Source organism: Hyperolius riggenbachi, chromosome 3, assembly GCF_040937935.1.
Source record: "Hyperolius riggenbachi isolate aHypRig1 chromosome 3, aHypRig1.pri, whole genome shotgun sequence".
NCBI lineage: Eukaryota > Metazoa > Chordata > Amphibia > Anura > Hyperoliidae > Hyperolius > Hyperolius riggenbachi.
Window position 1 is genome coordinate 336524833 of NC_090648.1, and position 16493 is coordinate 336541325.

General features: G+C 44.4%; 1 protein-coding gene across 1 annotated transcript in view; it reads right to left on the reverse strand.

The window, feature by feature from the left end:
* LOC137562326 (dynein axonemal heavy chain 3-like) overlaps nucleotides 1–16493 on the reverse strand; it is a 1996682-nt gene that overhangs the window by 1843449 nt on the left and 136740 nt on the right. The window contains exons 4-5 of the mRNA XM_068273663.1: nucleotides 12450–12529; nucleotides 1884–1998 (exon numbers count right to left, since the gene is read on the reverse strand). Of these exons, the coding sequence (XP_068129764.1) occupies nucleotides 1884–1998; nucleotides 12450–12529 (195 nt within the window). The remainder of the gene's footprint in view (nucleotides 1–1883; nucleotides 1999–12449; nucleotides 12530–16493) is intronic.

The window sequence follows — 16493 nt, forward strand, 5'->3', positions numbered from 1 at the left end:
AAAGTATTTTACAGCAGCAGTAGAGGTAAAAGGCCACTTCTACTCAATACAGATTTTCATGATTTGTCACCAATCTGCTTGTAATGCCATGCTGTACTCTACCCCTATCTCTGTTCCTACGTCTACAGGTTGCAACACGGTACCTACCTCTGGTTCCAGGTAAGCTTGCCTCCATCTGGCCCTGGTTCTTCCCGCTAGCAGCTTTTTGCCTTAAGTTCCTCCCATCTGACCGAGATCCTGATAACGACCGTCTGCTCTAACCATTTAAAGAAATTGAGTTCACTTCATCAGAGCCTGAACATAGCCAAAGAACTCATGTCTTCAGGCTCCTGTTTAGAAATATGTTCCTGTATCCTGTACCCTGCAAGTTCTCATCCAGCCTGCTCTGCAGACACTACTAGTTCTGATACTACATGCATCCACTATATTCATAATCTACATGAACCCTGACATTCAGAAATTCTAACCTGACCTGTGTTCTGTCCATTTCTATCATAAGCTTAGAGCAAGTCAGTGAGTCACAGGTGATGTAGCTCCCAAATCTCATAGCAGGTTAGGAGTGAACATGGAGACTGGCTGCATGTGCTGCCCCTACTGCAACATAATTGCATTATTATGTAAAACAGAAGTCTCCTTCTTCGAAAGAGGAGATAGATTAATCGGTTCAGCTCTTAAGCTTGGAACCCAGTAGAGCATTTAGGGAATGCTTTCAATCGCTAGCGATTCCCCTAAATGCTCTGTGAATGTAAATAGATGGGACAGATTCCACCAGAGCAATTGTGATTAAGGAAATCGCAATTGTAGGACATGCAGCCTTTTAGGAGAGTTTCCATTCTAATGAATTGTATAGGAGCAAGGAAATTGCTCTAAAAATCACTTACAAAATGCTATCACAAATCGCTAGCAAATGTGATCCAGCACTGCATTTCTTCCTCCTGTCCTCCGGGTGGCACTCTATTCCTATGGTGAGATTGCCAAATGTCACCACGTGACAGAAAATTATTTCATCCGAGTAATGAAGAGCCCCAGGTGACATGGAGGAGACTGGTCGTATCCCAGGAAAGTAAATATGAAGTGCTTCAGCACTGCGCTCTGCACAGTAACCTGCCCGCTGGTTGCCCTGAACCAAGCTCGAGATTACCGCTCACAGCTTGTTTTTTTACGTCCCGAACCTGGGTCGTAATACCGTTAGAGAGGTTATATTGTTAAATCATTTAAATAGCCAGGTGCATGTGACTTTTAAGTCAGAACTACTGGCCTTTGAGTGCTAAATGCCAGTAATGTCTCCTGTAGAAATTCCAGTGACAAAAACAAAGCCATGTAACTTCCAGTGATCTTTGCGGTTAGCGAATTTGCTAAAATTACCTAATAATATCTAACTTTAAATTGAACCTAAAATAAGAAAAATACCGAAGGTGCCATTGCGGCCTTAAAAATCCCACTTGTCTGGCTATCTGGCTTACCCTCTGACTTTCTAATATGAATATGCATGAGGTGCTCTGACTTGCTTTGACTCAATTCGATGTATGCAAGGGGCATCATTAAACAATACAGCAATATGGCAGCTTCAGGCTCTCTTTAATAAACGCAGACCCTTCTAGCGATATCAGAAGACCTTTTTTTGAGTCATCTTAAAAGGCATCTCTGCTGACTATCACCTCCTCTTAAAAAAATCTGCCCAATCAGAGTAACATATAATTTGTGAGCACAGTTTATCTCTACTCTAGTAAGAGCACACACATTTTTTTTTCAGTTTCACGAACCTAGCATTGGTATACAATAGATGACATTTGCAAGCAGTATCGTAAGAATCATCTTCCATTCAGCTTACAGAATACTTAAAAAAAAAAAAGTTGAAAACATGACAATGTGATAGCACTTACTTTCTCTTGTACAATGTATGCCATGCATCCTTTTTCTTGACAATTCGGAGATCCTGATAAGGTGCTTTCTGACATAATCTCTCCTGATTCTCTAGCCTGCACAGCTCAGAATGCTCTGAAAGGCAAATATAGTAGCAGAACATGTCAGCTCCCCCACATCAGAAACAAGCATTCTGCATGTGTTTACCATAGGAATCTGTTAGCTCTATAAATAATGAGTACTATTAAGAGGTTACTGAAACAAGTGTATAGCTTAGTATGTCCAAAAAATGTAATGTTACAATATTCCGGTATGTCAAAAGACGGGACTGTCATCTTAAAACCTGGTATTTTTAGTAGACTTTATATAAAAAGACAGAAGTTATTGCTTATCTCAATGTTAAATTTGGTGTATAAAAATTCATTAGTGTCTTTTACAGGTTTCATGCATGTATTAAGTGCTCTATTATGGATTTTGTGTTATTAACTAATTGCTGGCCGATTCGTCTGGATAAAGCACCAATGGGGTGGCAATATGCCTGATTGTGAATCACAAATGTTTATTTTCATCAGTGGAGACCCTAGCAAAGTACTAAGTGCAAAAGTGCTGGTTGAAAAGGTACAAAAAAGTGCAGTACATGATTGCAAATAAAGTATATACAATGGGGAATGGTCATAAGTTCTGGCAAGCTCATGATAAAGATTTATTCTGAGCTTGCCAGGACTTCTGTCCATTCTCTATTGTATATATTTTGTTTGCTATCATGTACTACTCTTTATGTTTTACTGTATATACTCGACAATAAGTCTAGAAATTTAGGTCTGACTTAGTAAAAGTTTAGGAGTTGACTTTTACACAAGCAACACTGAGCCCACTGAGTAATTTGTGTACTATTGGTGACATTCCCATTTGCAGCAATTTATCCAGTGGTAAGGGACACTTTCTTGATAACGGAAATGCCAAGAAAACACACGTTTGAAAGTCCTTTCCACAACAATTAATAAGGAACAAAAAGAAGTGGGGTGGGAGGATACTGGACTGCAGGAAGGGGAGAAAATAATTGCTGCACTTGTGGGCCTGGAGGAGTTACTGGCTGCACTTATAGGACAGGAGGTGTTAATGCATGCAGTGCAGTAATAAACCCCTCCTGGTCCCCAAGTAGTGCAGCTGTTAATTCTTCCTGGTTCACAAATGCAGCCATTAACTTTGCTGGGTAGACTTGTATTTGAGTCAATACAAAATTCCAGCTTAAAGTAAACCCCCAGACTAAAAATCCCCAGACTCCGCAGCACTGAAAAGGCTTGGTGTTTCTTTAACAGTTTCACAGCATCAGAACTTTGTTTTTCTTACCCAAGCCTCAGTTTTAGCTGCACAGAAGAAAACTGACCAGGCATTTTCCTCCTGATGCTGTGCAAAGCATGATGGGATTTCTGATGATGTTGTTCTGTTTTGGCACAAATTAGTTTTTTTTATTTTGAATTTGAGATTTAAAGCCTAGCGTGGGCAGCTGGCAGGGGTGATCAGGACACAGGCCAGTTGGAACTGTGTCTCATGCTTCCAGTCACCTCCTTTCAACCAAAAAGATGGCTGCTTCCATGAAAAAGATGACTGAAATTCTGAAATTCCACTTTACATTATGGTTACATCCTCTACATGTCTGAAAGAATAACCCTGCCTTTGTCTATCAACATTATTCAGGACTAAATCCTTCCAGAATGAAAGTTCTAGTTTATTTCTACATACATACATTAGTGAATAGGAAAGTCTTTGAGTGGGGGAAACATGGGAAAGCAACAGTAATACAGGTTATGGGTAGTGTTGGGCGAACATCTAGATGTTCGGGTTCGGGCCGAACAGGCCGAACATGGCCGCGATGTTCGGGTGTTCGACCCGAACTCCGAACATAATGGAAGTCAATGGGGACCCGAACTTTTGTGCTTTGTAAAGCCTCCTTATATGCTACATACCCCAAATTTACAGGGTATGTGCACCTTGGGAGTGGGTACAAGAGGAAAAAAAAATTTAGCAAAAAGAGCTTATAGTTTTTGAGAAAATCGATTTTAAAGTTTCAAAGGGAAAACTGTCTTTTAAATGCGGGAAATGTCTGTTTTCTTTGCACAGGTAACATGCTTTTTGTCGGCATGCAGTCATAAATGTAATACATATAAGAGGTTCCAGGAAAAGGGACCGGTAATGCTAACCCAGCAGCAGCACACGTGATGGAACAGGAGGAGGGTGGCGCAGGAGGAGAAGGCCACGCTTTGAGACACAACAACCCAGGCCTTGCATGAGGACAAGAAGCGTGCGGATAGCATGCTTTGTACCACCATGCAGTCATAAATGTAATAAAGATAAGTGGTTCAATAAACAGGGACCACGCGGCAACGCTAACCCAGCAGCAGCACACGTGATGGAACAGGAGGAGGCGCAGGAGGAGAAGGCCACGCTTTGTGAGACACAACAACCCAGGCCTTGCATGAGGACAAAAAGCGTGCGGATAGCATGCTTTGTACCGCCATGTAGTCATAAATGTAATAAAGATAAGAGGTTCAATAAACAGGGACCACGCGGCAACGCTAACCCAGCAGCAGCAGCAGCAGCAGCACACGTGATGGAACAGGAGGAGGCGCAGGAGGAGAAGGCCACGCTTTGTGAGACACAACAACCCAGGCCTTGCATGAGGACAAAAAGCGTGCGGATATAGCAGCAATGCTTTTTGCCGCCATGCAGTCATAAATGTAATACAGATGAGAGGTTCAATAAACAGGGACCGGAAACGCTAAACCATCCCAGATGTTCATCGGTCATGTTACTTGGTTGGGGTCCAGGAGTGTTGCGTAGTCGTTTCCAATCCAGGATTGATTCATTTTAATTTGAGTCAGACGGTCTGCATTTTCTGTGGAGAGGCGGATACGCCGATCTGTGATGATGCCTCCGGCAGCACTGAAACAGCGTTCCGACATAACGCTGGCTGCCGGGCAAGCCAGCACCTCTATTGCGTACATTGCCAGTTCGTGCCAGGTGTCTAGCTTCATGCCCGGTTTCAGGTCCAGCGGTGCCAGCCACAAATCCGTCTGTTCCTTTATTCCCCTCCAAATTTCCTCCCCTGTGTGCTGCTTATCCCCAAGGCAGATCAGCTTCAGCAACGCTTGCTGACGCATGCCAACAGCTGTGCTGCACTGCTTCCACGATCCTACTGCTGCTGGTGCTGGGTTAGCATTTCCGGATGAGGTACAGCTTTGAGATGCGTTGGAGGAGAAGGAGTCAGAGAGGTAGGTGCTGCTGTTGTTATCCAGCTGTTTGCGGCGTGGGCAACACCCGCGCCGTAGCAGGTGAGGAATCGCTGCCAGGCTCCACAAGGTTCACCCAGTGCGCGGTAAGGGAGATGTATCGACCCTGGCCGAACGCACTCGTCCAGGTGTCAGTGGTGAGGTGAACCTTGCAGGCAACGGCATTCTTCAAGCTTCGGGTTATTTAGCTGACCACGTGCTCATGCAACTCAGGCACTGCAGAGCGCGCAAAGTGGTAGCGGCTGGGAACCACGTAACGTGGGATGGCCACTGACATCATGCCCTTGAAGCTGTTTGTCTCCACCACTCGATATGGCAGCATTTCGCAGGCCAGAAGCTTGGCTATGCTGGCTGGCTGTTACTGCCACGGCCCGGGGGTCATTTGCTGGCAATTTCCTCTTGTGCTCAAACATCTCAGAAACAGACAACTCAACCGTAGCGCTGCACACCGAAGGGCTGTTGGTTGTTGTGTTTGATGAACACTGGGAGACCTCAAGAGCACTAGTCCGGAAAGTGACAGTGTCAGCATCGTCTGATGTTTGTGAATGTTGTGAACCACGCAATGGCTGGGCTACTGCTGCTGCTGAGGCGGGTCTGGTGGTGAGTCTGGTGAACCCAAGGGAGGCAGTGTTGCTGGTGGTACCCTGTCCTGCCGCGTTTGCCCACAGAGTGGGATGTTTGGATAGAATGTGGCGGCTCATGCTGGTGGTGGAGAGGTTGTTAATACTTTTCCCCCTGCTCAGGCGGGTCTTGCACACCTTGCAAATCGCCATGGTAACATCCTCAGTGCAGTCTTCAAAGAAAGCCCAGACTTTAACTGGCTGAGGACTCGGACCTCGTGCGTGATGTGCTGGTGCTGCTTAACCCACTGCTGGACGCTTGAGAGGTCATCCAAGTAATTATCTGGTCCTGTTCTTTTGGATCTGTGAGGGTTGTTGTCCTGGACAACATGGGCAGTATTGAGTGGGTTTTCTTGGGTGCTCCCCTGTGGCCTGTACGTGAACCGTCAGGGGAAACACCTCTTCCCTTGCCCCTCCCTCTTTCACCGGATTTCTTCCTCATTTCACTTATCCTTAAAGTACACGCTGACTGGCAGCAGTACAGTGGCAGTACAGAAATGCTATACAGTGGTGGGTGAGCGGTGTACCACTATTGTCAGCAGTGACACAGAGCACAATGCTATACAGTGGCGGGTGAGCGGTGTACTACTGTTCCCAGCAGACACAGAGTGGAAGTAAACACAATGCTATATAGTGTGGCTGAGCCGTGTACACAGAGTGGCATTAAACACAATGCTATATAGTCTGCTATATAGTCACCCCGAACAGGGTGATGTTCTGCAGAACCCGAACAGTGGCAAACACTGTTCGCCCAACACTACTGGGAGGGAACGCAGATTTTAGTACCTAAACACACGATACAACATGTTTTCCGGGGTCGGACTCTGAGGCACATACAGATGGTCCCGATCATCATCCTCATCATACAACTCTTCTCCTGAGTCTGACCCACCCACCACCTCTGCCACCCCAACATCCCCAGACACAGACCCCTCATCGTCCTCAACATTAACTTGGGATGCTGGCCTGAGCCAGACCTCCTCCTCCACATCAGGCCCCATCATCTCCTCAATGGCAGCCCTCATTAATCGCTCTGGCGACGGACTGATGGACACAACGTTCTCCTCCGGGGAGGGCTGCTGCTGACCACTGGCTGCTGGGGTGGATGTTATAGCTTGCGTGGGGCGTTGGCTGTTGCTGTTGTTGGGAGTGCTGCTCACAGCGGAGGTCTCTGGGGAACTCATGTTGAGCTCATATAGTGGTTGACGGTGAGTGGAGTATTACTGATCCCAGCAATATACACACTGACTGGCAGAGTACGCAATGCTATATAGTGTGGCTGAGCGAGGTACACAGAGTGGCAGTAAACAGAATGCTATATAGTGTGGCTGAGCGAGCGGTGTACCACTATTCCCAGCAGACACAGAACAGTGAACAGAATGCTATATAGTGTGGCTGAGCGAGCGGTGTACCACTATTCCCAGCAGACACAGAACAGTGAACAGAATGCTATATAGTGTGGATGAGCGAGCGGTGTACCACTATTCCCAGCAGACACAGAACAGTAAACAGAATGCTATATAGTGTGGCTGAGCGAGCGGTGTACCACTATTCCCAGCAGACACAGAACAGTGAACAGAATGCTATATAGTGTGGCTGAGCGAGCGGTGTACCACTATTCCCAGCAGACACAGAACAGTGAACAGAATGCTATATAGTGTGGCTGAGCGAGCGGTGTACTACTGTTCCCAGCAGACACAGAACAGTACACAGAATGCTATATAGTGTGGCTGAACGAGCGGTGTACTACTGTTCCCAGCAGACACAGAACAGTACACAGAATGCTATATAGTGTGGCTGAACGAGCGGTGTACCACTATTCCAAGCAGACACAGAACAGTGAACAGAATGCTATATAGTGTGGCTGAGCGAGCGGTGTACCACTATTCCCAGCAGACACAGAGTGGCAGTAAACAGAATGCTATATAGTGTGGCTGAGCGAGGTACACAGAGTGGCAGTAAACAGAATGCTATATAGTGTGGCTGTGCAAGCGGTGTACTACTATTCCCAGCAGACACAGAGTGGCAGTAAACAGAATGCTATATAGTGTGGCTGAGCGAGGTACACAGAGTGGCAGTAAACAGAATGCTGAGCGAGCGGTGTACTACTATTCCCAGCAGCGACACACAATGACTGGGGGGGACCCTGGCTAGCGTGGCTGGAGCGCGAACTACCCTGCCTGCCTACCCAAAGCTAAACCCACAGACAAATGGCGGAGATATGACGTGGTTCGGGTATTTATTTACCCGAACCACGTGACAGTTCGGCCAATCAGAGCGCGTTCGGGTCCGAACCACGTGACCCGTTCGGCCAATCACAGCGCTAGCCGAACGTTCGGGGAACGTTCGGCCATGCGCTCTTAGTTCGGCCATATGGCCGAACGGTTTGGCCGAGCACCGTCAGGTGTTCGGCCGAACTCGAACATCACCCGAACAGGGTGATGTTCTGCAGAACCCGAACAGTGGCGAACACTGTTCGCCCAACACTAGTTATGGGCACAAAGTAACCTTTACAATAGTTGAATCCAATAAAGTGGATGGTAGGTTTGTAAGGTTGAAGAAAAGTGTTTGATTGGCTCCTGCTACACCATCACTTTAGTGACAACAATCTCCTGCTGTAGAATGTTTTAGAAGCATACCCACAAAGGCTTTATGCACTGAATCTGCATCCAACTACTGTTATGATGATTAAAGTGCATCTTGCAATATGATATAATCCCCAATTTGTTGCCTGAGGTATTGTTTCCCTAACCGGATGGTTGTCAATGATCAAATGTGTGTACTGAAACATTTGCATCAGGTGCAGAGATTACAGGGGCAACATGTTTGTACTGTGTGTTTACACTAACAGCATGCAGTTATAGTAGAAGGAGAAGTAAGAGGAGAGTGAGGTGAAGAGGTCATCATTGGGGAAAAGTAGCATGTTGTGCTGTGTGAGAAGTCTAACAGTGAGTGAAGAGGGGAGAGGCAGGAGGGCAGCAGTGTTTCATTTGACTTGCACAGCAGAAGGGAGGAGGTGGCACTACTGTCTTGACTGAGGAGGAATGAAGTAGCTGAGGGTGAGCAGTTTGTCACAGACTCACAGCTAGTGTGCTATTGTTTGTGCTGCAGCATGTCATGTGAGAACATTAAATGAAGCAAAGTAAATTGTTGGGTGCAGTGCGATCATTCCAAATCGGGGGAGGAGAGGGGGTGCGCATCCTCACAAGTTTGCCTCAAGCAGCAAAAAGTCTAAAACCAGCCCTGCTTACCATACTAATCATGAACTACTGTAATACTCTGCTCTGTGGGGCCGGCTAACAAACATGCACCCCCTCCTGTCTATAGTTAACTTACAAGCTTAACCACCTGTCTTCCCATGCTTCATCTGCTACTCCTCTTTGCCAAGCTCTTCACTGGCTGTCAATTAACCAGAGGATTCAGTTCAAACTTAAAGAGAACCTGAAGCGAGTACAATTATTTAAAATAAACACATGACATAACTGCAAATGAATATTACATACTAACCTCACCATCAGTTCCTCTCAGAAGCTCGCCATTTTCTTCTTACAGTGATCCCTTCCCTTCCAGTTCTGACAACATTTTGTCAGAACTGAAATATACCAGTTGCTGTCAGTTATATATCAGCAGCTGTCAGTTACAACTGAATGCGCAAGGTAATGTCCATGTTTCTATATGGCTAAAGTTTAACAGTTTATTACAGTTTAACAGTGTGCTGACCAGGAAGCTGTTATGGGGTAATGCCCATTTTTAAAATGGAGGACGGAGAATTCCATTGATCATAGTAGACAAGTGGGATGCAGGAGAGGAGAAAGATTGAGGTGGCTATTTTGACTTTTTATTTTCATTTCAGGTTCTTTTTAACTCTAACCTACAAAGCTCCCCACAATCTTATTCCTCCACTCAGGACCTTCTGTCATCCTCCCCTAAAATCACCCCAATTCTTTTCACGTATACAGATGATTTTACAAGCCTCTCCGCTCTCCTGAAAGTTCCTTCGAGCACACACTTAAAAACACATCTTTTTGGACCCTCATATGGCTAATCAACCTTGGATTAGCCATGCTCCATTCTGAATATAGTCCCCAAACACAACCCTCATGGTCGCAAACCTTATGTATTTCCGCATCTTTTGTTTCTTCCCTTTCCTTTAGATTGTGAACTCACTAGGGCAGAGTTCTCTTTTGTGTCTTGTAAAATGTATTTTGTTAATCACTGTAAATGTGTCATTATTACTATCACACTGTATTCTATTTCTGTATTTTGTATCAATGTCTATCATCATGTATATCATCTGTATATTATGGACCCTTGGTTGTTTCTTCTGTACAGCGCCATGGAAGATAATGGCACTATCTAAATAATAATACTTCTACTACTACTAATAATAATAATAAAATATCCCCAAATTATTTTCTGCCATTTGCACGGCCCTTGGGTTGTTTATTTGCCAAATCTTTATGCTAATATGGAATAAATTTGTAGAGGAGAATTCAATGAACTTTGTTGAAAGTTGTCATTTTTCCCCACAACTAAGTTGCACTTCTTAGCCTTTGGCTTCAATTCACTAAGCTTATCTCCTGTCTTTAATAACTCTTCTAGAGTTGTTACCATGGTGATAAGGCATGTAGTATTCAGGAAACATTTTACCTCAGGCAAACCTAAAGTTAACTCTTCTGTCTTTAAGTTAACTCTTCAATCCTTAAAATAACTCCAGAGTTAAAGACAGGCTGTTTATTAACTGCATGTGAAAATAACTACAGAGGAGGTAAATATACTACAGAGGAGGTAACTTAAGGAATGAAGAGATAAGATAACTCTCTCTTATGTGGAGGTAAGTTTTCTCTTGCCTTATTATCTCCAGCATGATCTTAGTGAATTGAGGCCATAGTACTGATTTAGTTGACTTATATTATTTTCAAGTCTGTAATGTGATGTCCAAAATGAACTCATCTTGTCAGGTCCAGCCCTGACAGCACTGAAAGCCCTTATTTTACCTGTTGAAATTAGGGTTTTCAGTTTAGAATACATCCCTTTATTTCTTAAACCTTGGCAAGTTGGGTGTTAACAGTTCTCTGACCTAAAGTTTTCCTGGAGGAAAAAACCAAGAGGAGAACCCGAATCATATTCAGCAGCTCTGCAAGGGTATGGTACACTATTATGGTCATAATTATGAAAAACAAATCAGGCACCTGTGTTTTGCTTGTAAACTTGCCAAATACCTGTGGTCACCACTGGGTTTAGCTAGGAAGGGCCAGTGAGATGCAAATGGTTTCATAGGTAAGGCAGGATTAGACAAATTCTATATGCAAATTGATCTGTTATGTCATAATGTTATTAGTTTACATGAACATTCATTATCATTAACAGCAGAGGTGATTGGTCCTTTAGCTAGCTGATGAGAATCCTGTCAAGTGACTACACTTGATTCAGTGTGCAGAACGAGTAGTATCAAATCTACAATGTAAAGAATGTAGGCCATTTGATCACTTGCCTGTAAATGTGAAGAATCAATGAAACAGTTCTAAGAAATCCGCTGTTCAGTGCTGAATAAATCTGCTTGTATACAGAATAATAGTGTTGGGTCAGATGTTCTCACTAACTCAGACAAAGATGCAGGCAAGATTTATTCAAAGGCAATTTCTAGTATACATTATATAAACTATCCCCTCTGGTTATCTCAGTTATTGCAACTCAATTCTGAATATCTTCCTTGCTTTCAATCTTAAAAAAAAAAAAAAAAAAAAAAAAAAAAAAAAAGGTTTTTGGAATTCTTTTTGTTAATGTGTAGTGATGGTCAGCGAAATGCAAATAATTTTTAATTGATGTAGGATTCTACAAATGCAAATGTATATAGCTAAACCAGTACCACCTTAGCAGGATTCAATTGGTCCATTTTCAAGCTGTACATAGTTGCATACAAAATTTACATAATCCTGTATCAACTCTGAATTATTTGCCTGTCATTGATCATCTCTACTTGTAATGGATTTTAAGAAGGTGTCTTACCAATTGCTATGTTAATTATAATAAGCAGTTTTTACCAGCAAAAAAAAACAAACCAGTAATTCTATTGTCTTTAAAGATTATCATCAAGAATTATCTCTGATATGCTTAACCAAGCATACTTTTTTCCCATTCAGCTCTCCTCATAGAATGAGTCAGGAAAGCTGGCTACAGAGGGATGTTAAAACTTCTTCAAATTATAGTTTTAAAGCATACTTTTTTTTTTTTCAAGTATTAAAGTTAAGTTATAAGTTATTTCATCTTCTTCCTAATGAAATGTGTAGTCTACCAAAGTCTCATGCAGGAGGCCTTTGAAGGTATTCTTCCAAGAGTGCTTGGGAAGAATTTATATTCTATAACATGAGAACATATTTATAGAGCAAAATGCATCAATCTAAAACACTAAATTACGGCAAGCAGTATACGAGGAAGCGCTTATTTTTGACAACTGTAAAGGCACGAATAGGCTTTAAACTACAGTGAATATTAAATGAATAGGAGCAACGCAAAGCCTGCATCCTCAACGCTATCTATAGTTCTGATGTGCTGAAGAGACCTTGCTTATTGTATTATTGTTAGGACTATAAATACACTTTACATATTCTCTTTAAATACAGTTCACACGTTTTCTTTTTCAAAATTCACAACAAGCAATTTGGCAATTTCATACCGTTGTTACTATTAAGCTTGTACAAGGAGTGCGTGGTGAAGTCTTTGGCTGTAGGACTGTAGTTGTTTGCAATAGAATCACTGCCAAAAAAAGAAAACAAATATAAATTAGGAAAATGTGTTCTCTTTGTAGATCTATCTTCAAAATAGTAAGAAATATCACATAGGTAGTATTCTCAACTTCACAAGGCTGTTCTACTGCAGTCTAACCAAAACTTAACCTGGTAGAGCTGGAAGAGTGTAATCCCATGTCAGGTTCTTATACCTTGGGTTCTGGTTGGCATACATTTGAAATTGGCGCTGGTAGACTTGGGCGCAGGACACAATCCTGCTTCTGCACAAGCCCGGGCCGTGTTAATTACTATTCCCCCTCCAGGCCGCCATGGATAGTGGGGAATGATAAAATTCGTCTTCCAGCTATTGCTGGAGTTCTGACGGAGCAGATGTTACTCACTGAGAGCCACTATAGCTGTAATTCCTATTACAGTCTATGGTGGCGCCAGCTGCGCCCAAAGCTACTGTTTGCAAGAGCGTGGAATAGACACTACTGAAGCTAATGGTACCCATACAGAGTTAAAAAAAAAGTTCAATTTTCTCGTCTTTTCAACCAAAATTATCTAATTGAATGATGGTAGAAAATAATATTTTTTTCAATCAAGAAAAACGAATGATTATCCAGTTTTTTCTATAAAAATCCAATTGGACATGTTGGAAAAAGCTTTACATTCGATCTAACGGAATAATCAAACAAAATTGTCCAATCAAAAAAAATGAAAAAATTGTACCATATACTGTATAGGCACCTTAAAGAGACCCTGTAACAAAAATTTTAGCAGTATTTATCCTATCCTACAAGTTCCTAAGGCTGTTCCATTGTGCTCTGGCTTACTGCAGCACTTTCTACTTGCACCATCTCTGTAATAAATCAACTTATCTTTCCCCTGTCAGATTTGTCGGCTGTGTATGGAAGGCTGCCAACTCTTCAGTAATGTGAACAAGTTAACGCCTTCCAAGCCCCTCCAGTGCTTGTGAGATGTTTATTCCTCACAAAGTCCCTGCTCTCACTGTCAGCTTGTCTGCTATCTGTGAGGTTGATAAACACAGACTGATAAACTGAACAAAGAATAGCTGGCTGAGGAGGAAGCTGCCCGTCAGGCTGACACCAGTGCAGAGCTCTAAAGACACAGCTTTTAATGCTTTATTGACACAGAGCTCTTTCAAAACTTGCACATAACCTCTGGAGACTGAGGTCGTATGCGTCATAACGTAGAGGACGTGAGGTCAGAGAAAGGGCGGAAGTACCACAAGGGCACTACCGCTGAACCGCCCGCTGCCCGGCCTCAACGCATCACTCTCCTAGGCGGATTCCTCCTCCTCACTCACTTCACTGCCAGGCCAGGCAGCCAGCCACCGGTACTAGTATTAACTTTCAACAAACTTTTGTTATGGGGAAGCGGGCAGAGGGGGGAGCGCTAGCGGAGGGGGGAATTTCCGACCCCCCCCCCCCCGCGATCGGGGCATGCTCCCCCCTTATGCCTGCGACCCCATAGGGGGGCCGTATTGCGGCATGTTCGGCCGAACAGGGGCCCTGTTCGGCCCTGTTCGGCGGGCATTGAATAGTTCGGGCGAACCCAAACTAAAAAGGCCGAACACCATCAGGTGTTCGGCCGAACTCGAACATCACCCGAACAGGGTGATGTTCTGCAGAACCCGAACAGTGGTGAACACTGTTCGCCCAACACTAGCGGAGAGCAGCAAAAAATGGTACACCCAGGGCCGTTGCTGGCCATTTTGATGTCCCAAACTATTTTGTGAAATGTGTAGCCTACATTTGTTTTGCAGAAACCAATAACAAATGGATAGGTTATATAGCGAAACAATTTTGTTAAATAGGTCTATAAAAGGAAATACAAATTTCTATCATTCTAAATACACCTCTTTGACCAAAACATATGAATCCCACATAACACACTTCCTATATTTTTGTGTGGTGTGTGTAGCCACTTTATAAAAACATCACACTGGTATTGCACAGCCTAGGTATTTACTGGTCAGAAAATTGTCATGGAAATTCAGGACAGTTGAAACAGGCGCGGGGCTAGGGGGGGGGTCGGGGTAGGACAAGTGCCCCCGGGCGCCGGGTCCCAAAGGGCGCCCAGCTGAGCTGCGTTTTTTTTTTCTTTTGGGGAGGGGAGCAGCACAGAGAAGAGGGAGAGCTGTGCGGACGGTGGAGAAGGGGGCCATCTCCCCCCCTTCCCTCACCTTAGGGTGTTCTCCCCCTCCCTCGCAGTCCCCTCCATTATTGTCCGGGTGGCTGGCAGCGGCGGGTGGAACTCACCTCCGTCTCGCTCCAGCGCCGGAAGTTCGGGTGCCGCAGCCGCTGCTCTGGACCAGACCGAGTAGTGGCAAATCCATCCGGCGCTGCAACGAGATAGAGGTAAGTTCCGCCCGCCGCTGCCAGCCACCCGGACATTAACGGAGGGGACAGCGAGGGAGGGAGAGCACCCTAAGGTGAGGGAAGGGGGAAAGATGGCCCCATTCTCCACCGTCCGCACAGCTCTCCCTCTTCTCTGCACTGCTCCCCTCCTGCTGGGGGGGGGGGGGACCTGGCTACCTACTCTGGGGACATATAACCCTGACTACATATACTGGGCACATATACCAGGCACATATACCCCTGACTACATATACTGGCACATATGCCCCTGACTATATATACTGGGCACATATACCCCCTGGCTACATATACTGGGCACATATACCCCCTGGCTGCATATACTGGGCACATATACCCCCTGGCTGCATATACTGGGCACATATACCCCCTGGCTGCATATACTGGGCACATATACACCCTGGCTGCATATACTGGGCACATATACCCCCTGGCTGCATATACTGGGCACATATACCCCCTGGCTGCATATACAGGGCACATATACCCCCTGGCTGCATATAATGGGCACATATACCCTCTGGCTGCATATACTGGGCACATATACCCTCTGGCTGCATATACTGGGCACATATACCCCTGGATACATATACTAGGCACATACACCCCTGGCTACATATACTGGGCACATATACCCCTGACTATATATACTGGGCACATATTATACCCCTGGCTACATAAACTGGACACATATAACCCTGCCTACATATACTGGGCACATATACACCTGGCTACATATACTGGGCACATATACCTCTGGCTACATATACTGGGCACATATACATCTGGCTACATATACTGGGCACATATACCCCTGGCTACATATACTGGGCACATATTATACCCCTGGCTACATATACTGGGCACATATACCACTGGCTACATATACTGGGCACATATAACCCTGACTACATATACTGGGCACATATACACCTGGCTACATATACTGGGCACATATACCCCTGACTATATATACTGGGGACATATACCCCTGACTACATATACTAGGGACATATACCCCTGACTACATATACTGGGAACATATAACCCTGGCTACATATACTGGGAATATATACCCTTGACTATATATACTGGGCACATATTATACCCCTGGCTACATATACTGGGCACATATACCCCTGGCTACATATACTGGGGACATATTCCCCCCACTACATATACTAGGCACATATACACCTGGCTACATAAACTGAGCACATATACCCCTGACTATATATACTGGGGACATATACCCCTGACTACATATACTGGGGACATATACCCCTTACTACATATACTGGGCACATATAACCCTGACTACATATACTGGGCACATATACCCCTGGCTACATATACTGGGCACATATACCCCTGGCTTCATATCCCCCTGAGTACATATACTGGGCACATATACCGCTGGCTACATATACTGGGCATATATACCCCTGGCTACATATACCCCTGGCTACATATACTGGGCACATATACCCGTGGCTACATATACTGGGCATATATACTCCTGGCTACATATACCCCTGACTACATATACTGGGCACATATACCGCTGGCTACATATACTGGGCATATATA